The 14,533-nt window shown below is 42.8% G+C and overlaps 1 protein-coding gene across 1 annotated transcript in view; it reads right to left on the reverse strand.

Annotated features, from left to right (window-relative positions):
- Positions 1-1,296: 1,296 nt before the first annotated feature.
- Positions 1,297-14,533, reverse strand: part of LOC111959886 (raftlin-2-like) — an 18,734-nt gene continuing 5,497 nt past the window's right edge. The window contains exons 2-7 of the mRNA XM_023981722.2: positions 12,785-13,083; positions 7,338-7,556; positions 3,870-3,976; positions 3,377-3,480; positions 2,531-2,609; positions 1,297-1,589 (exon numbers count right to left, since the gene is read on the reverse strand). Of these exons, the coding sequence (XP_023837490.1) occupies positions 1,383-1,589; positions 2,531-2,609; positions 3,377-3,480; positions 3,870-3,976; positions 7,338-7,556; positions 12,785-13,083 (1,015 nt within the window). The 3' untranslated portion in view covers positions 1,297-1,382. The remainder of the gene's footprint in view (positions 1,590-2,530; positions 2,610-3,376; positions 3,481-3,869; positions 3,977-7,337; positions 7,557-12,784; positions 13,084-14,533) is intronic.

Raw genomic sequence — 14,533 nt, forward strand, 5'->3', positions numbered from 1 at the left:
AAGCAAAATATTACAAATTCTCACATGAAAACACTGCAACAGGTAAATAATACTGATTTGTTTCACCATCCCCAAAACAAGGGGGCTCATAAACCTGTATTGTATAACTACAAATGTCCACCTCTAGTAATACTATTTAACATCTACAGCATCGTGGTGTTCTCTTGCACAACAAACGCTTTGTTTCACTTTAATAGTATTATTAAACAAATGTCGCCTCCCTTAGTAACACAATAGGGCTTTTGTCTGAAGAACTGAGGAAAGGAATCATCACTGGGCAGAATGAAAACAATTGAGGCCTGATAACCAGTACCATGTGGCTATAAAATAACTACCAGCTATTTCTAAATGACAATAGGTGCAGGAATAGAATAGGTATTGATCTTATGCCAATGAATGAAAATGCACACTAATGATGACATCCTGAACAGATCAGTGAACAATAGATTTAAGCACCAATCAGACAATACATTTATAGCCCTGATGTACATATCTAGAGAAGGTTCAGTATGTTACCCAGGCAACCCTGTGGCTTGGCAGTCCGGTATATGGAAATAAATAAAACTCACCCATGCAATTACTGTACAAATAATCTTCTCCGGGCCTGAACTCAAACACCCCTAGTTTTACAACTATCCCAGAAAGAGGTCTGTTTGAATAATATTACTGAACGCTGCAAGGCCCTGGACAGTAGCACCAACAAACAGCGAGTGTGTATTTATCCACCTGGTACATTTCCATCCAGCTGGGTGTGTTTGAGACAACGGGGGAGGAGCTAGGTGGCAGGAAAGGGAATACCTAGTCAGCTGCACTACAATGTATTCAACCCAATGTAGCTGTGCGTTTGGCCCGTGTCACCTTGAGCCAGAGTAGGTTAGATGTTACACGTCAGAGGATGAGGAGATAAATAAAGTTGTATTGAACGGAGGTGTTTGGGGGAGGGGGTCCCAAAACATGGGGTCACGTTCCAACAACCAGGTGTGTAGTTGGTCAGAGTTCAATCCAGTGGTCTGTGTGTGTGTCTGCATGGAAGCTTCTTCCTGGTTCCCCCGGTCACTGTGGAGATGTCCTATGCTTTCTGCTGGTCACAGTTGTGTGAATGTGTGTGTGTGTGTTCTTTCTCATCATATGACATGGTGCTGTGTGAACGATGTGATGTGTGAATCTGGACTAATAAGTGCACGAACAAAAGTGTCTCTACAGCTTGCTTTTCCCAACAAAATGTATAAAAATGGAAATAACACCATCTCAAAATTGTAAATATGGCCACATAATAATAATTTTTAAAAAGTGCCAAGTTTTGCTTTTCTAGTCTTCTTGGTTAGGGAAGCGATTAGAGGGATAGATGGGGGGTGTATATATGTGTGTGTCCATTTCAGGGGTCACATGCAGGTCACCTCTGCCGCCCCGTCATCGTGCTCGAAGCCCCCCTCTAGGTGGGACAGGGTGCTGGGGTACCCCCCTCCGAAGACAGGGAACCCCCCGATACCCCCAGCGGTGGTGGACAACTCCACATTGGGGGGTGTTAGGGGGCTGCCCACACCTTGACTCACAGAGTGAGTGGACACGTCGCTCTGAATGGACCCAGCCTTGGAGAGGACAGAGAGGGTAGGATAAGAGGAACTTCTCTATGCAGTAACGCTAAACATTGTGCAAATAAATCATAGGTCATTCAAATATCTCGTAAAAGCAACATGCAAATCTAATGCAGCACAGATGTGTGTAACGGCAACTAGCTCTCACAGTCTCACTTCAGAATTAGACATTTCGAAGTTGAGTGTAAGGTTAAATTCAGGCATTATAGTGTAGCAATTTAAAACCTCTTAAGGATCACTACAGATCGGTTTCCCACCCTCGGGACGGTTGAGCTAAAGTGCGCTAATGTGATTAGCATGAAGTAAGTAACAAGAAAATTTACCAGAACATAAACTAATCTAACTGCACTGTCCAATGTACAGTAGCTATTAGTGAAAGAATACCATGCTATTATTTGAGGAGAGTGCACAGTTATTAACTTATAGTTATTAATAAACCAATTAGGCACATTTGGGCAGTCTTGATACAACATTTTGAACAGAAATGCGATGGTTCATTGGATCAGTGTATAACTTTGCACATACACTGCTGCCATCTAATGGGAAATCTATATTGTGCCTGGGCTTGAATTTCAAAGATGACAAAAAAGTAGTTTTTTTCTTTATCCTTTACCAGATCTAATGTGTTATTCTCCTAGATTCATTTCACATTTCCACAAACCTCAGTTTCTCCTTTCAAATGGTATCAATAATATGCATATCCTTGCTTCAGGTCCTGAGCTATAGGTAGTTAGATTTGGGTATGTTATTTTAGGCGAAAATTGAATAAAAAGGGTCAGATTCTTATTAATACAATTCATTGATTTGTATGATACATCGCACTTTGCTTTCATTTTCCACTTCCCTTTATCATATAAAAAAATCCACAGGGGGCAGTAGTCACATAGAACAAAACACTACAACAGAAAAGCTGCTAACTGAAACCAAGCCCTCACATGGTTGCTCTGTGGTATTGAAGAGGTCTTGATTGGTCTCTGTAGGAACACCACATGCTTGGTTGCCAGGTTACCATCACTAGACAAACACACAACATTACAAAAGTTTATGAAGGAAAACAGTCAAATAAGGCATGATGACCTGGGCTACAAAATGGACGAGTTTGTTCTGGACCATCAGGCAGTGGTGTAAATTAAGTGAAAATATTTAAAAGTACTAAAGTAGATTTTGGGGGTATCTGTACTATGTATATTTGACAACTTTTACTTCACTACATTCCTAAAGAAAATTATATACTTTTTACTCCATACAATTTCCTTGACACCCAAATGTACTCGTTACATTTTGAATGCTTAGCAGGACAGGAAAATTATCAAATTCACACACTTATCAAGAGAACATCCCTGGTCATCCCTACTGCCTCTGATCTGAAGGACTCACTAAACACATACTTCGTTTGTAAATGGTGTCTGAGTGTTGGAGTGTGCCTCTGGCTATCCCTAAATTCTAATAAACAAGAAAATGATGCTGTCTGGTTTGCTTAATATAAGGAATTTGAAATGATTTACACCTACTTTTGATACTTAAGTATATTTCAAACCAAACACTTTTAGACTTTTACTCAAGTTGTATTTTACTTGGTGTCTTTTACTTGAGTCATTTTCTATTAAGGTATCTTCACTTTTACTCAAGAATGAAAATTGGGTACTTTTTCCACCACTGCCATCAGGCAACACACAAAACATTGAAGTGCAATGTCAGGTTCATCACTTGAGTACAGAGACTTGAGCCAAGACTGGTCCAACAACATTAATATCAAAATGTCCATCAATTATGTGTGTTACCTGTCATAGCGGATGATATGTGTGGGCAGGACACAGGTGAGCAGCCAGCCGAACTCAGCCAGTGTGTGAAGGAGTGGCCCGTAATCTGTCTTCACATCAGAACCCTACACAGCACAACAATGTTGTCACACACTGGATAGAGGTAATTGTTGAATGTTTTCTACACTTGTTTATCCATCTTCTTGTGTTACCATTAGGGTTGTTGACACACAATCTCCACCCCCCCACACACACCCGATGCTAATCTCCCCCCACACAAACAGACATAATTCTAATCTCCCCCAACACAGACACAATGCTAATCCCCCCCACACACACATAATGCTAATCTCCCCCACCACACACACATAATGCTAATCTCTCCCCCCACACACACACGTAATGCTAACCTATCTCTCCCTACAGGATCTTCCCTAGGGAATACCTACTGCAACACATTCACCTGTCCTCACTGACTGACCCACGCATGCACACACACACACGGCTCTCTGACCTCGATGACGGTCCACTGCTCCACTACGATGGTGTCGTTGGCAGGAGGGGCAGTGCTTCTCTCCTCATAGACAAACAYCCCCTCTAGWGACCTGGGCACGGGCTCACCTGASAKKACYCACACASACAYWCAGTKAYCWAWKRWSAYRAWKAARATAKAKMSKARATSTAKCAYWRWKCAKYKWRTRAKWSYSTWWSAGTTKKWSWAAMSKAAWRKYMRYGWRWYAKMWWKWWKAMRAGYRKCTWWTKRWMMYYRRMCWSAWGWSRYMMYWMAKKYATYRWCWWCWMMTGSRKYRYYATWCCWMWWASWAKAMAAWMMWKYSMYRSMGMKWKASYWWWRKYYWCASRWWRTSYTMRYASMYRRWTTRMRRWRWTMRASRYRMWRKTKRKWTMCASAWWYWTYYTSYYGKRYWWSKWTGWYWRYWASKKWWRYYWKRKYWGRWMRKKKAWTWTMRTRWAAYKYWYWCAWYWRWWYTTWGAYWMSWGYCKWTSMWKYAARWGRSWCARTTTSKSRTMKRYYSAYRTMTMRACASARRSRWMRSWRWRYYSSKMRTMCATMAMGRWGWKACKTGYYYTGKWMWRSKKMMAWSAYWMGRMCSWRKMMAWKWSWTKARMMMWMSAWTWWKWTTSCCACCAATATAATGCAATTTTGTTTGTTGTCCGTAGCTTATGCCTGCCCATACCATAACCCCACCATGGGGCACTCTGTTCACAACGTTGACATCAGCAAACCGCTCACCTACACGACGCCATACAAGTAGTCTGGGGATGTGAAGCCGGTTGGACGTACTGCCAAATTCTCTAAAACGACATTGGAGGCGGCTTATGTTAGAGAAATTAACATTACATTTTCTGGCAACATCTATGGTGGACATTCGTACATTAAAATCAAATAAAATTGTTATTTGTCACATGCGCCGAATACAACAACCGTGAAATGCTTACTTACACGCCCTTAACCAACAAGGCAGTTAAAAATATTTACTAAATAAACTAAAGTAACACAATAAAATGAAAAGTAACACAATAAAATAACAATACCAAGGCTATATACTGGGGGTACCGTTACCAAGTAGCCATTTGATTAATTGTTCAGCAGTCTTATGGCTTAGGGGTAGAAGCTGTTAGCAGAGAGAACAGTCTATGACTTGGGTGGCTGCAGTCAAACAATTTTTTGGGCCTTTCTCTGACACGCCTAGTATAGAGGTCCTGGATGGCAGGAAGCACTGCCTTCTGTAGCGCCTTATGGTCAGATGCTGAGTAGTTGCCATACCAGGCGGTGATGCAACCGGTCAGGATGCTCTCGATAGTGTAGCTGTAAAAAAAAAAAATAAGAGAATCTGGGGACCCATGCCAAATCTTAAAAGATTCCTGAGGGGGGAATAGGCATTGTCGTGCCCTCTTCACGACTGTCTTAGTGTGTTAGGACCATGATAGTTTGTTGGTGACGTGGACACCAAGGAACTTGAACTACTCGACCCGCTCCACAACAGCCCCATCAGGAAGTCCAGGCTCCAGTTGCATAGAGAGGTGTTTAGTCCCAGGGTCTTTATGTTGAATGTTGACCTGTTTAAAGGTCTTGCTCATATCGTCGACGGAGAGCGTGATCACACAGTTGTCCAGAACAGCTGGTGCTCTCATGCATGCTTCAGTGTTGTTTGCCTCGATGCAAACATAAAAGGCATTTAAGCCCATCTGGTAGGCTTGTGTCACTAGGCAGCTCGCGGCTGGGTTTCCCTTTTACAGACTACAGAGTTTGTAAGCCCTGCCACATCCGACGAGCCTCAGAGCCGGTATAGTAGGATTCAATCTTAGTCCTGTATTGACGCTTTGCTTGTTTGATGGTTCGTCTGAGGGCATAGCGGAATTTCTGCCAATTGCACACCCTCAAAACTTGAGACATCTGTGGCATTGTGTTGTGTGACAAAACTGCACATTTTAGAGTGGGCTTTTATTGTCCCCAGGACAAGGTGCAGCTGTGTAATGATCATGCTGTTTAATCAGCTTCTTGATATGCCACTCCTGTCAGGTGGATGGATTATCCTGGCAAAGGAGAAATGCTCACTAACAGGGATGTAAACAAATTTGGGCGAAATAAGCTTTTTGTGTGTATGAAACATGTCATATCTTTTATTTCAGCTCATGAAACATGGGACCAACACTTTACTTGTTGTGTTTATATTTTTGTTCAGTGTATCAACACACAACGCATATCAACCAGAAAACATAAAAATCATACATAATCTGAGTTACACGAATGTAATCGGTGGACAGACGTGCGTCACCAGATACCTTGTGTGATGTATTGTTGTCTCTACCTTCTTGCCCTTTGTGCTGTTGTCTGTGCCCAATAATGTTTATACCATGTTGTGTTGTTATCATGCTGTCTTAGGTCTCTCTTTATGTAGTGTTGTGTTGTCTCGTTGTGATGCGTGTTTTGTCCTATATTTATATTGTATTTATATTGTATTTTTTTAATCCCAGGCCCCTGTCCCCGCAGGAGGCCTTTTGATAGGCCGTCATTGTAAATAAGAATTTGTTCTTAACTGACTTGCCTAGTTAAGGTATTTTATTTAACAGTAGCTGTTGAACTGCAACGTGAACAATGCTCTGCGAGGAAGTGAATTCTAGTCAGTACTGAAAGTATGTCATTGGCATGACAATGAGCTAGTTAAAGACATGAAGTAGGCTGTTTGTGAGCGAGAGACCCCCGTGTGCTATATTCTCAGGCCCCAGATGTCTACAAATGATGTGGATTTTATGCTGCCAGTCTATGGTGCAACAAGAAGCCAGGTTGGGAAGAGAGCTCCAAATATAGCCACAGTGGAAGAAGAGGGAGGGGGGGGGAAGAAAAGGAGGAGGAGGGAGAGAGAAGGGAGAAAGGGGGGAGGGAGTGAGGAGGAGAGAGCATGAAGAGGGAGAAGGAGGATAGAGCAGGAGGAGGGAGAGGACAAGGGAGAGAAGGAGCAGGGACTGGGAAACAGGAAGTGACTGATCCGTGGGACGAAGGAAGCGGGGAGACAAAACACAACAGATTTCTGAAAAGACAATAATGGATAGAGTAGCAGAATGAGAGAAGGATGATTGAGAAAGATGTGGATTCACGAGATGGATGAGGACAAATTGTTCTTAATCTCTCTTTAATCCCATCCTCTCTTCCAGAGAAGTAAACTGTAATAGGATGTTGGCCTATCATTGCTAGAGACCTTACAACTCCTAGGCAAGATGTCACAGCATGCATGTTGTTTTTGCATTCTAAGCCTGATGTGGCTGTCACTACAGAAGAGTTATACATGCCACTACTACACAGTAGTTCCTAGGCTTGTTTTCTCAGAGTACGATTGCTGATCTAAGTTTAGTTGTATCTTGTGAATCATAATGAATAAGATCACGTGTATGAGGGGGGCACGAATGTACATGCATCTTACATTCACCTTAGAAGTCTCTCTATCTTAGTATTTGACAGTACCTTTGGGTGTGTCCCAGTACACAAACGAGTCCACCAATGACCAGCCTTTGCGGTAGTAGGCTGCAGTCAGCTCCAGCCAATCGGCCTCCAGTGAGCTGACCATCTGACCCTTCCTGGACACGCGCATGGACAGTGCCCCCTGGTGGTACTGGCAGGTCAGAGCGTCCAGCGGAGCACAGCCTGGTGCCCACGAGTGGGAAAACACCAGCAACCTCAGGTCTGAGAGATGGGGAGGAGGTAAGGATGGAGAGAGAGATGCTCAACAAAGAGCAGGAACCAGACTTAATCAAATAAATTGGAAATACAGACATTGTCATACTACCTGAAACATGGTATAAAGGAGATGGACCCACTGGCTGCCCTCTAGGTTACAGAGAGCTGGTAGTCCCATCCACCAAACTACCAGGTGTAAAACAGGGAAGAGACTCAGGGGGTATGCTAACGAGGTAAGAGCAGACCTAACCCACTCTATTAAATTAGTCAACACAGGAACGTTTTACATCTGGCTAGAAATTAAAAAGGAAATGATCTCAACAGAGAAAAATGTCCTTGTGAGCTACCCATATCCCCCCACTAGAATCCCCAAACTTTAATGAAGACAGCTTCATTAAAGGGGGGGGGGGGGCAGTCATTTCCAGGCCCAGGGACATGTACTAGTCTGTGGCGACCTAAATGCCAGAACTGGACAAGAACCTGACACTTAACACACAGGGGGACAAACACCTGCCTGGAGGTGACAGCATTCCCTCCCTCATATGCCCCCCTAGACACAACAACATAATCAACAAAAACGGGTCACAACTCCTGCAGCTCTGTCAGACGTTTGGTATGTACATAGTCAATGGTAGGCTTCGAGGGGACTACTATGGTGGGTACACCTATAGCTCATCTTTTGACAGTAGTACTGTAGACTACTTTATCACTGACCTCAACCCAGAGTCTCTTAGGGGTGTCAGTGGACTGACTGAACGCTCTATCAGATCACAGCAAAATCACACTACTTGAACAGAGCAATGCTCAATCATGAGGCATCAAAGCCAAAGGAACTGAATATTAAGAAATTCTATAGATGGAAGGAAAATAGTGTGGAAAACAATTAAGCAACAAATTCAACCCCTTGAAAATTTCACTGTAATAGTGAAGGTGTAAACTTAGCAGTAGAAAACCTAAATAGTATATTTGACCTTTCAGCTTCCCTATCAAATCTAAACATTTCAAGCAGACAACCTAAGAAAATGAACAACTATGACAAATGGTTTGATGAAGAATGCAAAAACCTAAGAAAGAAATTGAGAAACGTATCCAACCACAAACAGAGGCGCAGAAAACTTGAGCCTACACCGTCACTATGGTGAATCACTAAAACACAGAAATACACCACGGAAAAAGAACAGCACGTCAGAAATCAGCTAAATGTAATTGAAGAATCCATAGAATCTAACCACTTCTGGGAAAATCTAAACAAACAACACGAAGAGTTCTATCCAAAACAGAGATGTATGGATAAACCACTTCTCCAATCTTTTTGGCTCTATAACAAAGAACAAACAGCAAAAACCTATACAAGATCTAATATAAATCTTATAATCAACTATTAAAGACTATCAGAACCCACTGGATTCTCCAACTACATTAAATGAACTATAGGACAAAAGAGAAACCCTCCAATCCAAAAAGGCCTGTGGTGTCAATGTTATCCTAAATTAAATGATAAAATATACTGACCACAAATTCCAATTGGCTATACTTGAACATCATCCTCAGCTCTGGCATCTTCCCCAATATTTACAACCAGGGACTGATCACCCCAATCCACAAAAGTGGAGACAAATTTGACCCCAATAACTACTGTGAGATATGCATCAAGAGCAACCTTGGGAAAATCCTCTGCATTATCATTAACAGCAGACTTGTACATTTCCTCAGCCAAAACAATGTACTGAGCAAATGTCAAATTGGCTTTTTATCAAATGACCGTACAACAGACCACGTATTCACCCTGCACACCCTAATTGACAAACAAACAATCCAAAAAGTCTTCTCATGCTTTGTTGATTACAAAATTGATACAAATTGATATACTATACAAATTGATTGAAAATATACAACATTATGAAATCCATGTACACAAACAACGGTGTGCGGTTAAAATTGACCTAAAAAAATATAAAAAATCCACAGGACCAGGGGGTGAGACAGGGATGGAGCTTAAGCCCCATCCTCTTCAACATATATACAGTTGAAGTCGGAAGTTTACATACACCTTAGCCAAATACATTTAAACTCAGTTTTTCACAATTCCTAAAATTCAATCCTAGTAAATATTCCCTGGTTTAGGTCAGTTAGGATTACCACTTTATTTTAAGAATGTGAAATGTCAGAATAATAGTAGAGAGAATTATTTATTTCTCTCATCACATGCCCAGTGGGTCAGAAGTTTACATACACTCAATTAGTATTTGGTAGCATTGCCTTTAAATTGTTTAACTTGGGTCAAACGTTTTGTGTAACCTTCCACAAGATTCCCACAATAAGTTGGGTGAATTTTGGCCCATTCCTCCTGACAGAGCTGGTGTAAGTTAGTCAGGTTTGTAGGCCTCCTTGCTCACACACACTTTTTCAGTTCTGCCCACAAATGGTCCATAGGATTGAAGTCAGTGCTTTGTGATGGCCAATCCAATACCTTTACTTTGTTGTCCTTAAGCCATTTTGCCACAACTTTGGAAGTATGCTTGGGGTCATTGTCCATTTGGAAGACCCATTTGCGACCAACCTTTAACTTCCTGACTGATGTCTTGAGATGTTGCTTCAATATAGCCACAATTTTTCGGCGTCCTGATGCCATCTATTTTGTGAAGTGCACCAGTCCCTCCTGCAGCAAAGCACCCCCACAACATGATGCTGCCACCCCCGTGCTTCACGGTTGGGATGGTGTTCTTTGGCTTGCAAGCCTCCCCCTTTTTCCTCCAAACATAACGATGGTCATTATGGCCAAACAGTTCAGGCCTAGGCCCTGACAGTAAATCGCAGTAAGACTAAAATAATGGTGTTCCAAAAAAGGACCAGTTGCCATGACCATGAATACAAATTCCATCTAGACACCGTTGCCCTAGAGCACACAACAAAACTATACATACCTCAGCCTAAACATCAGCGCCACAGGTAACTTAGGATCTGGCTAAAAATACTTGAATCAGTTATAGAACCCATTGCCCTTTATGGTTGTGAGGTCTGGGGTCCGCTCACCAACCATGAATTCACAAAATGAGACAAACACCAAATTAAGACTGCATGCAAAATTCTGCAAAAATATCCTCTGTGTACAACGTGTACACTCCGTGTACAAATCCAGAAAAGAGCCATTTAATTCGACAACCACCTAAAAGGAAGCGATTCCAAAACCTTCCATAACAAAGCCATCACCTACAGATAAATTAACTGGGTGAAGAGCCCATAAGCAAGCTGGTCCAGGGGCTCTGTTCACACCCCACAGAGCCCCAGGACAGCAACACAATTAGACCCAACCAAATCATTAGAAAACAAAAAGATCATTACTTGACACATTGGAAAGAATTTATTTAAAAAAACTGAGCAAACTAGAATACTATTTGGCCCTAAACAGAGAGTACACAGTGGCAGAATACCTGACCACCGTGACTGACCCAAAATTAAGAAAATCTTTGACTATGTTCAGACTCAGTGAGCATAGCCTTGCTATTGAGAAAGGCCGCCGTAGGCAGACCTGGCTCTCAAGAAAAGACAGGCTATGTGCACACTGCCCACAAAATGAGGTGGAAACTGAGCTGCACTTCCTAACCTCCTGCCAAATGTATGACCATATTAGAGACATCTTTCCCTCAGATTACACTGACCCACAAAGAATTTGAAAACAAATCCAATTTTGATAAACTCCCAAATATATATATACACATATTGGGTGAAATACCATAGTGTGCAATCACAGCAGCAAGATCGGTGACCTGTTACCACAAGAAAAGGTCAACCAGTGAAGAACAAACACCACTGTAAATACAACCTATATTTATGTTTATTTATTCTATTTGCACCTCATTACAACACTGTATAAAGATATGACATTTGAAATGTCTTTATTCACTTGGAAATGTTGTGAGTGTAATGATTACTGTAGATTTTGTATAGTTTATTTCACTTTTGTTTATGATCTATTTCACTTGTTTGGCAATGTAAATATGTTTCCCATGCCAATAAAGCCCCTGAAATTGAATTGAAAAGTTGAATTTAAGAGGAGGAGGGAGGGAGGGGAAGAGAGAGAGAGGAGAGAGGGAGGGGAAAGAGAGAGAGAGCGGGAGAGGAAAGAGAGAGAGAGGGGGGGGAAGAAAGAGAGAGAGGGGGGGGGAGAAAGAGAGAGAGGAGGGGGAAGAAAGAGAGAGAGGGAGGGGAAGAAAGAGAGAGAAGGAGGGAAAGAGAGAGAGCGGAGAGAAGAAGAGAGAGGGGGGGAGAAAGAGAGGAGAGGGAGGAAGAAAGAGAGAGAGGGAGGGGGAAGAAGAGAGGGAGGGAGGGGAAGAAAGAGAGGGAGGAGGGGGAAGAAAGAGAGGGAGGGAGGGGAAAGAGAGAGGGAGGGAGGGGAAGAGAGAAGAGGGTGAAGAGAGAGAGGGGAAGGAGAGAGAGGGGGAGAGAGAGAGAGGTAGGGGAGAAGAGAAAGTCAGATCAATCTGCCAGTTCAAGCCATCCACTGAGGAGAACAAGACTCCTAGATAAAACACAGTCAATGAGGTTATGGGAACTATAAAGTGAAACTCAACTCGCTCTGCTTAGGACAAGACATGTCAGTCTGTTATGGTTGTCTCTGTTGGTGGAGAGTTGTGCCCTGCTTGGTGGGTAAGAGTTGGTGCTGACTGATAGTCCTGAGGCAGGAAAGGCCACACCACACTGAGTTCAAACTGAACTACACTGACAGACTAGAGGAGAGGGGGATAAGAGGAAGATGATAGAGTGTTGAAGGGAGAAAAATATCCAGGACTCCACAGTGTGGCTGTTTATGATGGGTTCAGCATGTTGAGGGTGTGGGAGAGCTGATATACCCACATGTCAACATTGTTCAGGGGAGGAGACAGATGAGAGAACTAGTCTCACATTTGCCATCCTTCCAAGTCACGAGAAAGTGGAAGCCTGGGAGCAAGAAGAGAAAAAGAAAAGAGGAGGAAAGGAAAGGAAGACGAGAAGAGAAGACGAGACCCAGGATAAGAAGAGACAAGAAAAACAGAATCTCAACCAGGGCTGTAGGTAGGCTGTGCTCCTCCAGGTCTGTTTCTCCATCACCAGGGCTGTAGGTAGGGCTGTGCTCTCTCCAGGTCTGTTTCTCCCTCACCAGGGGCTGTAGGTAGGGCTGGTATTCTCAGGTCGTGTTTTCCATCACAGCGGCTTGTAGGTAGGGCTGTGCTCCTCCAGGTCTGTTTCTCCATCACCAGGGCTGTAGGTAGGGCTGTGCTCCTCCAGGTCTGTTTCTCCATCACCAGGAGGGGTACATGGAGGAGTGCGTGGGAGGGATCGGCAGCCCCTCCTGGGGCTAGGCATTCTATCGTTACTGCCCCCTCCTCCAGCCGGCTGGAGCACCGAGCCCACAAACCTCACGCCCCCCCGGGCACTACTGTTCACCCTGTCAATCAGTGCTCTAACATTGTCACCCGTCAGAGACTGTCCTGTGATAGGCCACTCCTCCACCCTCAACACCGGAACACTGTGACACATGGACACCGCCTGCTTGCTAGGAGACAGAGAAGAGAGGAGAGAACATCAAATAAAATAAATTAAAAGAGATATTCAGACAGGTTCAAACTGTGAATCACTAATTACCACAAGCGGAATACAGGTAATTCATTGATCATTCCTGTGTTTTGACTGATAGCTACTCTGAGTCTGTAAAGAGCTGTATGGATTAGTTTGGTAAATGGTGTCCCGCTACGGAGCCCTGTCCAGCTGGAGAGTTCATACTTGTTTTTGTCAGTGTTTGCACAAAACTTAGAAATCATTAAATGAGACAACGCCTACTTTCGAAGCATTACATAAAAAGGACAAACAATCATACTACACAGGTAGTGTATATACACCGCAATATATTTATATTCAAATAAAATAGCCTTACATTTTAATCATATTAATTAAATATAACAATATTACAGGTATGACAACACAGGAGGCACCATGTGTGAGGTTCTGCAACCCTATTGAGAGAGATGTTGTCAGGGTACATTTCTACCCAATGGCAACCCCTGCAGCTGAGAGCCCCCCAAAACATCCTCTCCAAGACTGTCCTCTGCCCCCTCCTCCTGAACTTCTTATGGCTGCAGGGGCAGTATTGAGTAGCTTGGATGAAAGGTGCACAGAGGTGCCCATATTAAACGGCCTGCTCCTCAGTCCCAGTTGCTAATATATACATATTATTATTAGTATTGGATAGAAAACACTGAATTTTCTAAAACTGTTTGAATTATGTCTGTGAGTATAACAGAACTCATATGGCAGGCAAAAACCTGAGAAGTTCCACTTCCTGTTTGAATTTTTTCTGAGGTGGCAGATTTTCAACCAAGCTCTCAATGAAATTACAGCGAGATATGGATGAGTTTTCACTTCCTACGGCTTCCACTAGATGTCAACAGTCAATAGAACTTTGTCTGATGACTCTAATGTGAAGGGAGCCCGAAGGAGACAGGAATGAGTAATCACRGCCACGAGCTGATCACGCATTCACCATGCGCCTTCACATGAGGAGGACGTCCGTTCCACCGCTCTTCTGAAGTCAATCTAATTCTCCGGTTGGAACGTTATTCAAGATGTATGTTAACAACATTCCAAAGATTGATTCAGTACATCGTTTGACATGTTTCTACTGACTGTTACGGAACTTTTGGACATTTCGTCACGTTATAGTGGAGGCGCTTTGTGACTTTGGAATTGTTTACCAACAGGCGCTAACCAAAGTAGCTAATTGGACATAAATAACGGACATTATCGAACAAATCAAGCATTTATTGTGGACCTGGGATTCCTAGTACTGCATTCTGACGAAGTTCATCAAAGGTAAGGAAACATTTACCATGTATTTTCTGGTTTCTGTTGACCCCAACATGGCGGCTAATTTGGCTATTGTTCTGAGCTCCGTCTCAGATTATTGCATGATTTGCTTTTTCCGTAAAGTTTTTTGGAAATCTGACACA

Source organism: Salvelinus sp. IW2-2015, linkage group LG36, assembly GCF_002910315.2.
Source record: "Salvelinus sp. IW2-2015 linkage group LG36, ASM291031v2, whole genome shotgun sequence".
NCBI lineage: Eukaryota > Metazoa > Chordata > Actinopteri > Salmoniformes > Salmonidae > Salvelinus > Salvelinus sp. IW2-2015.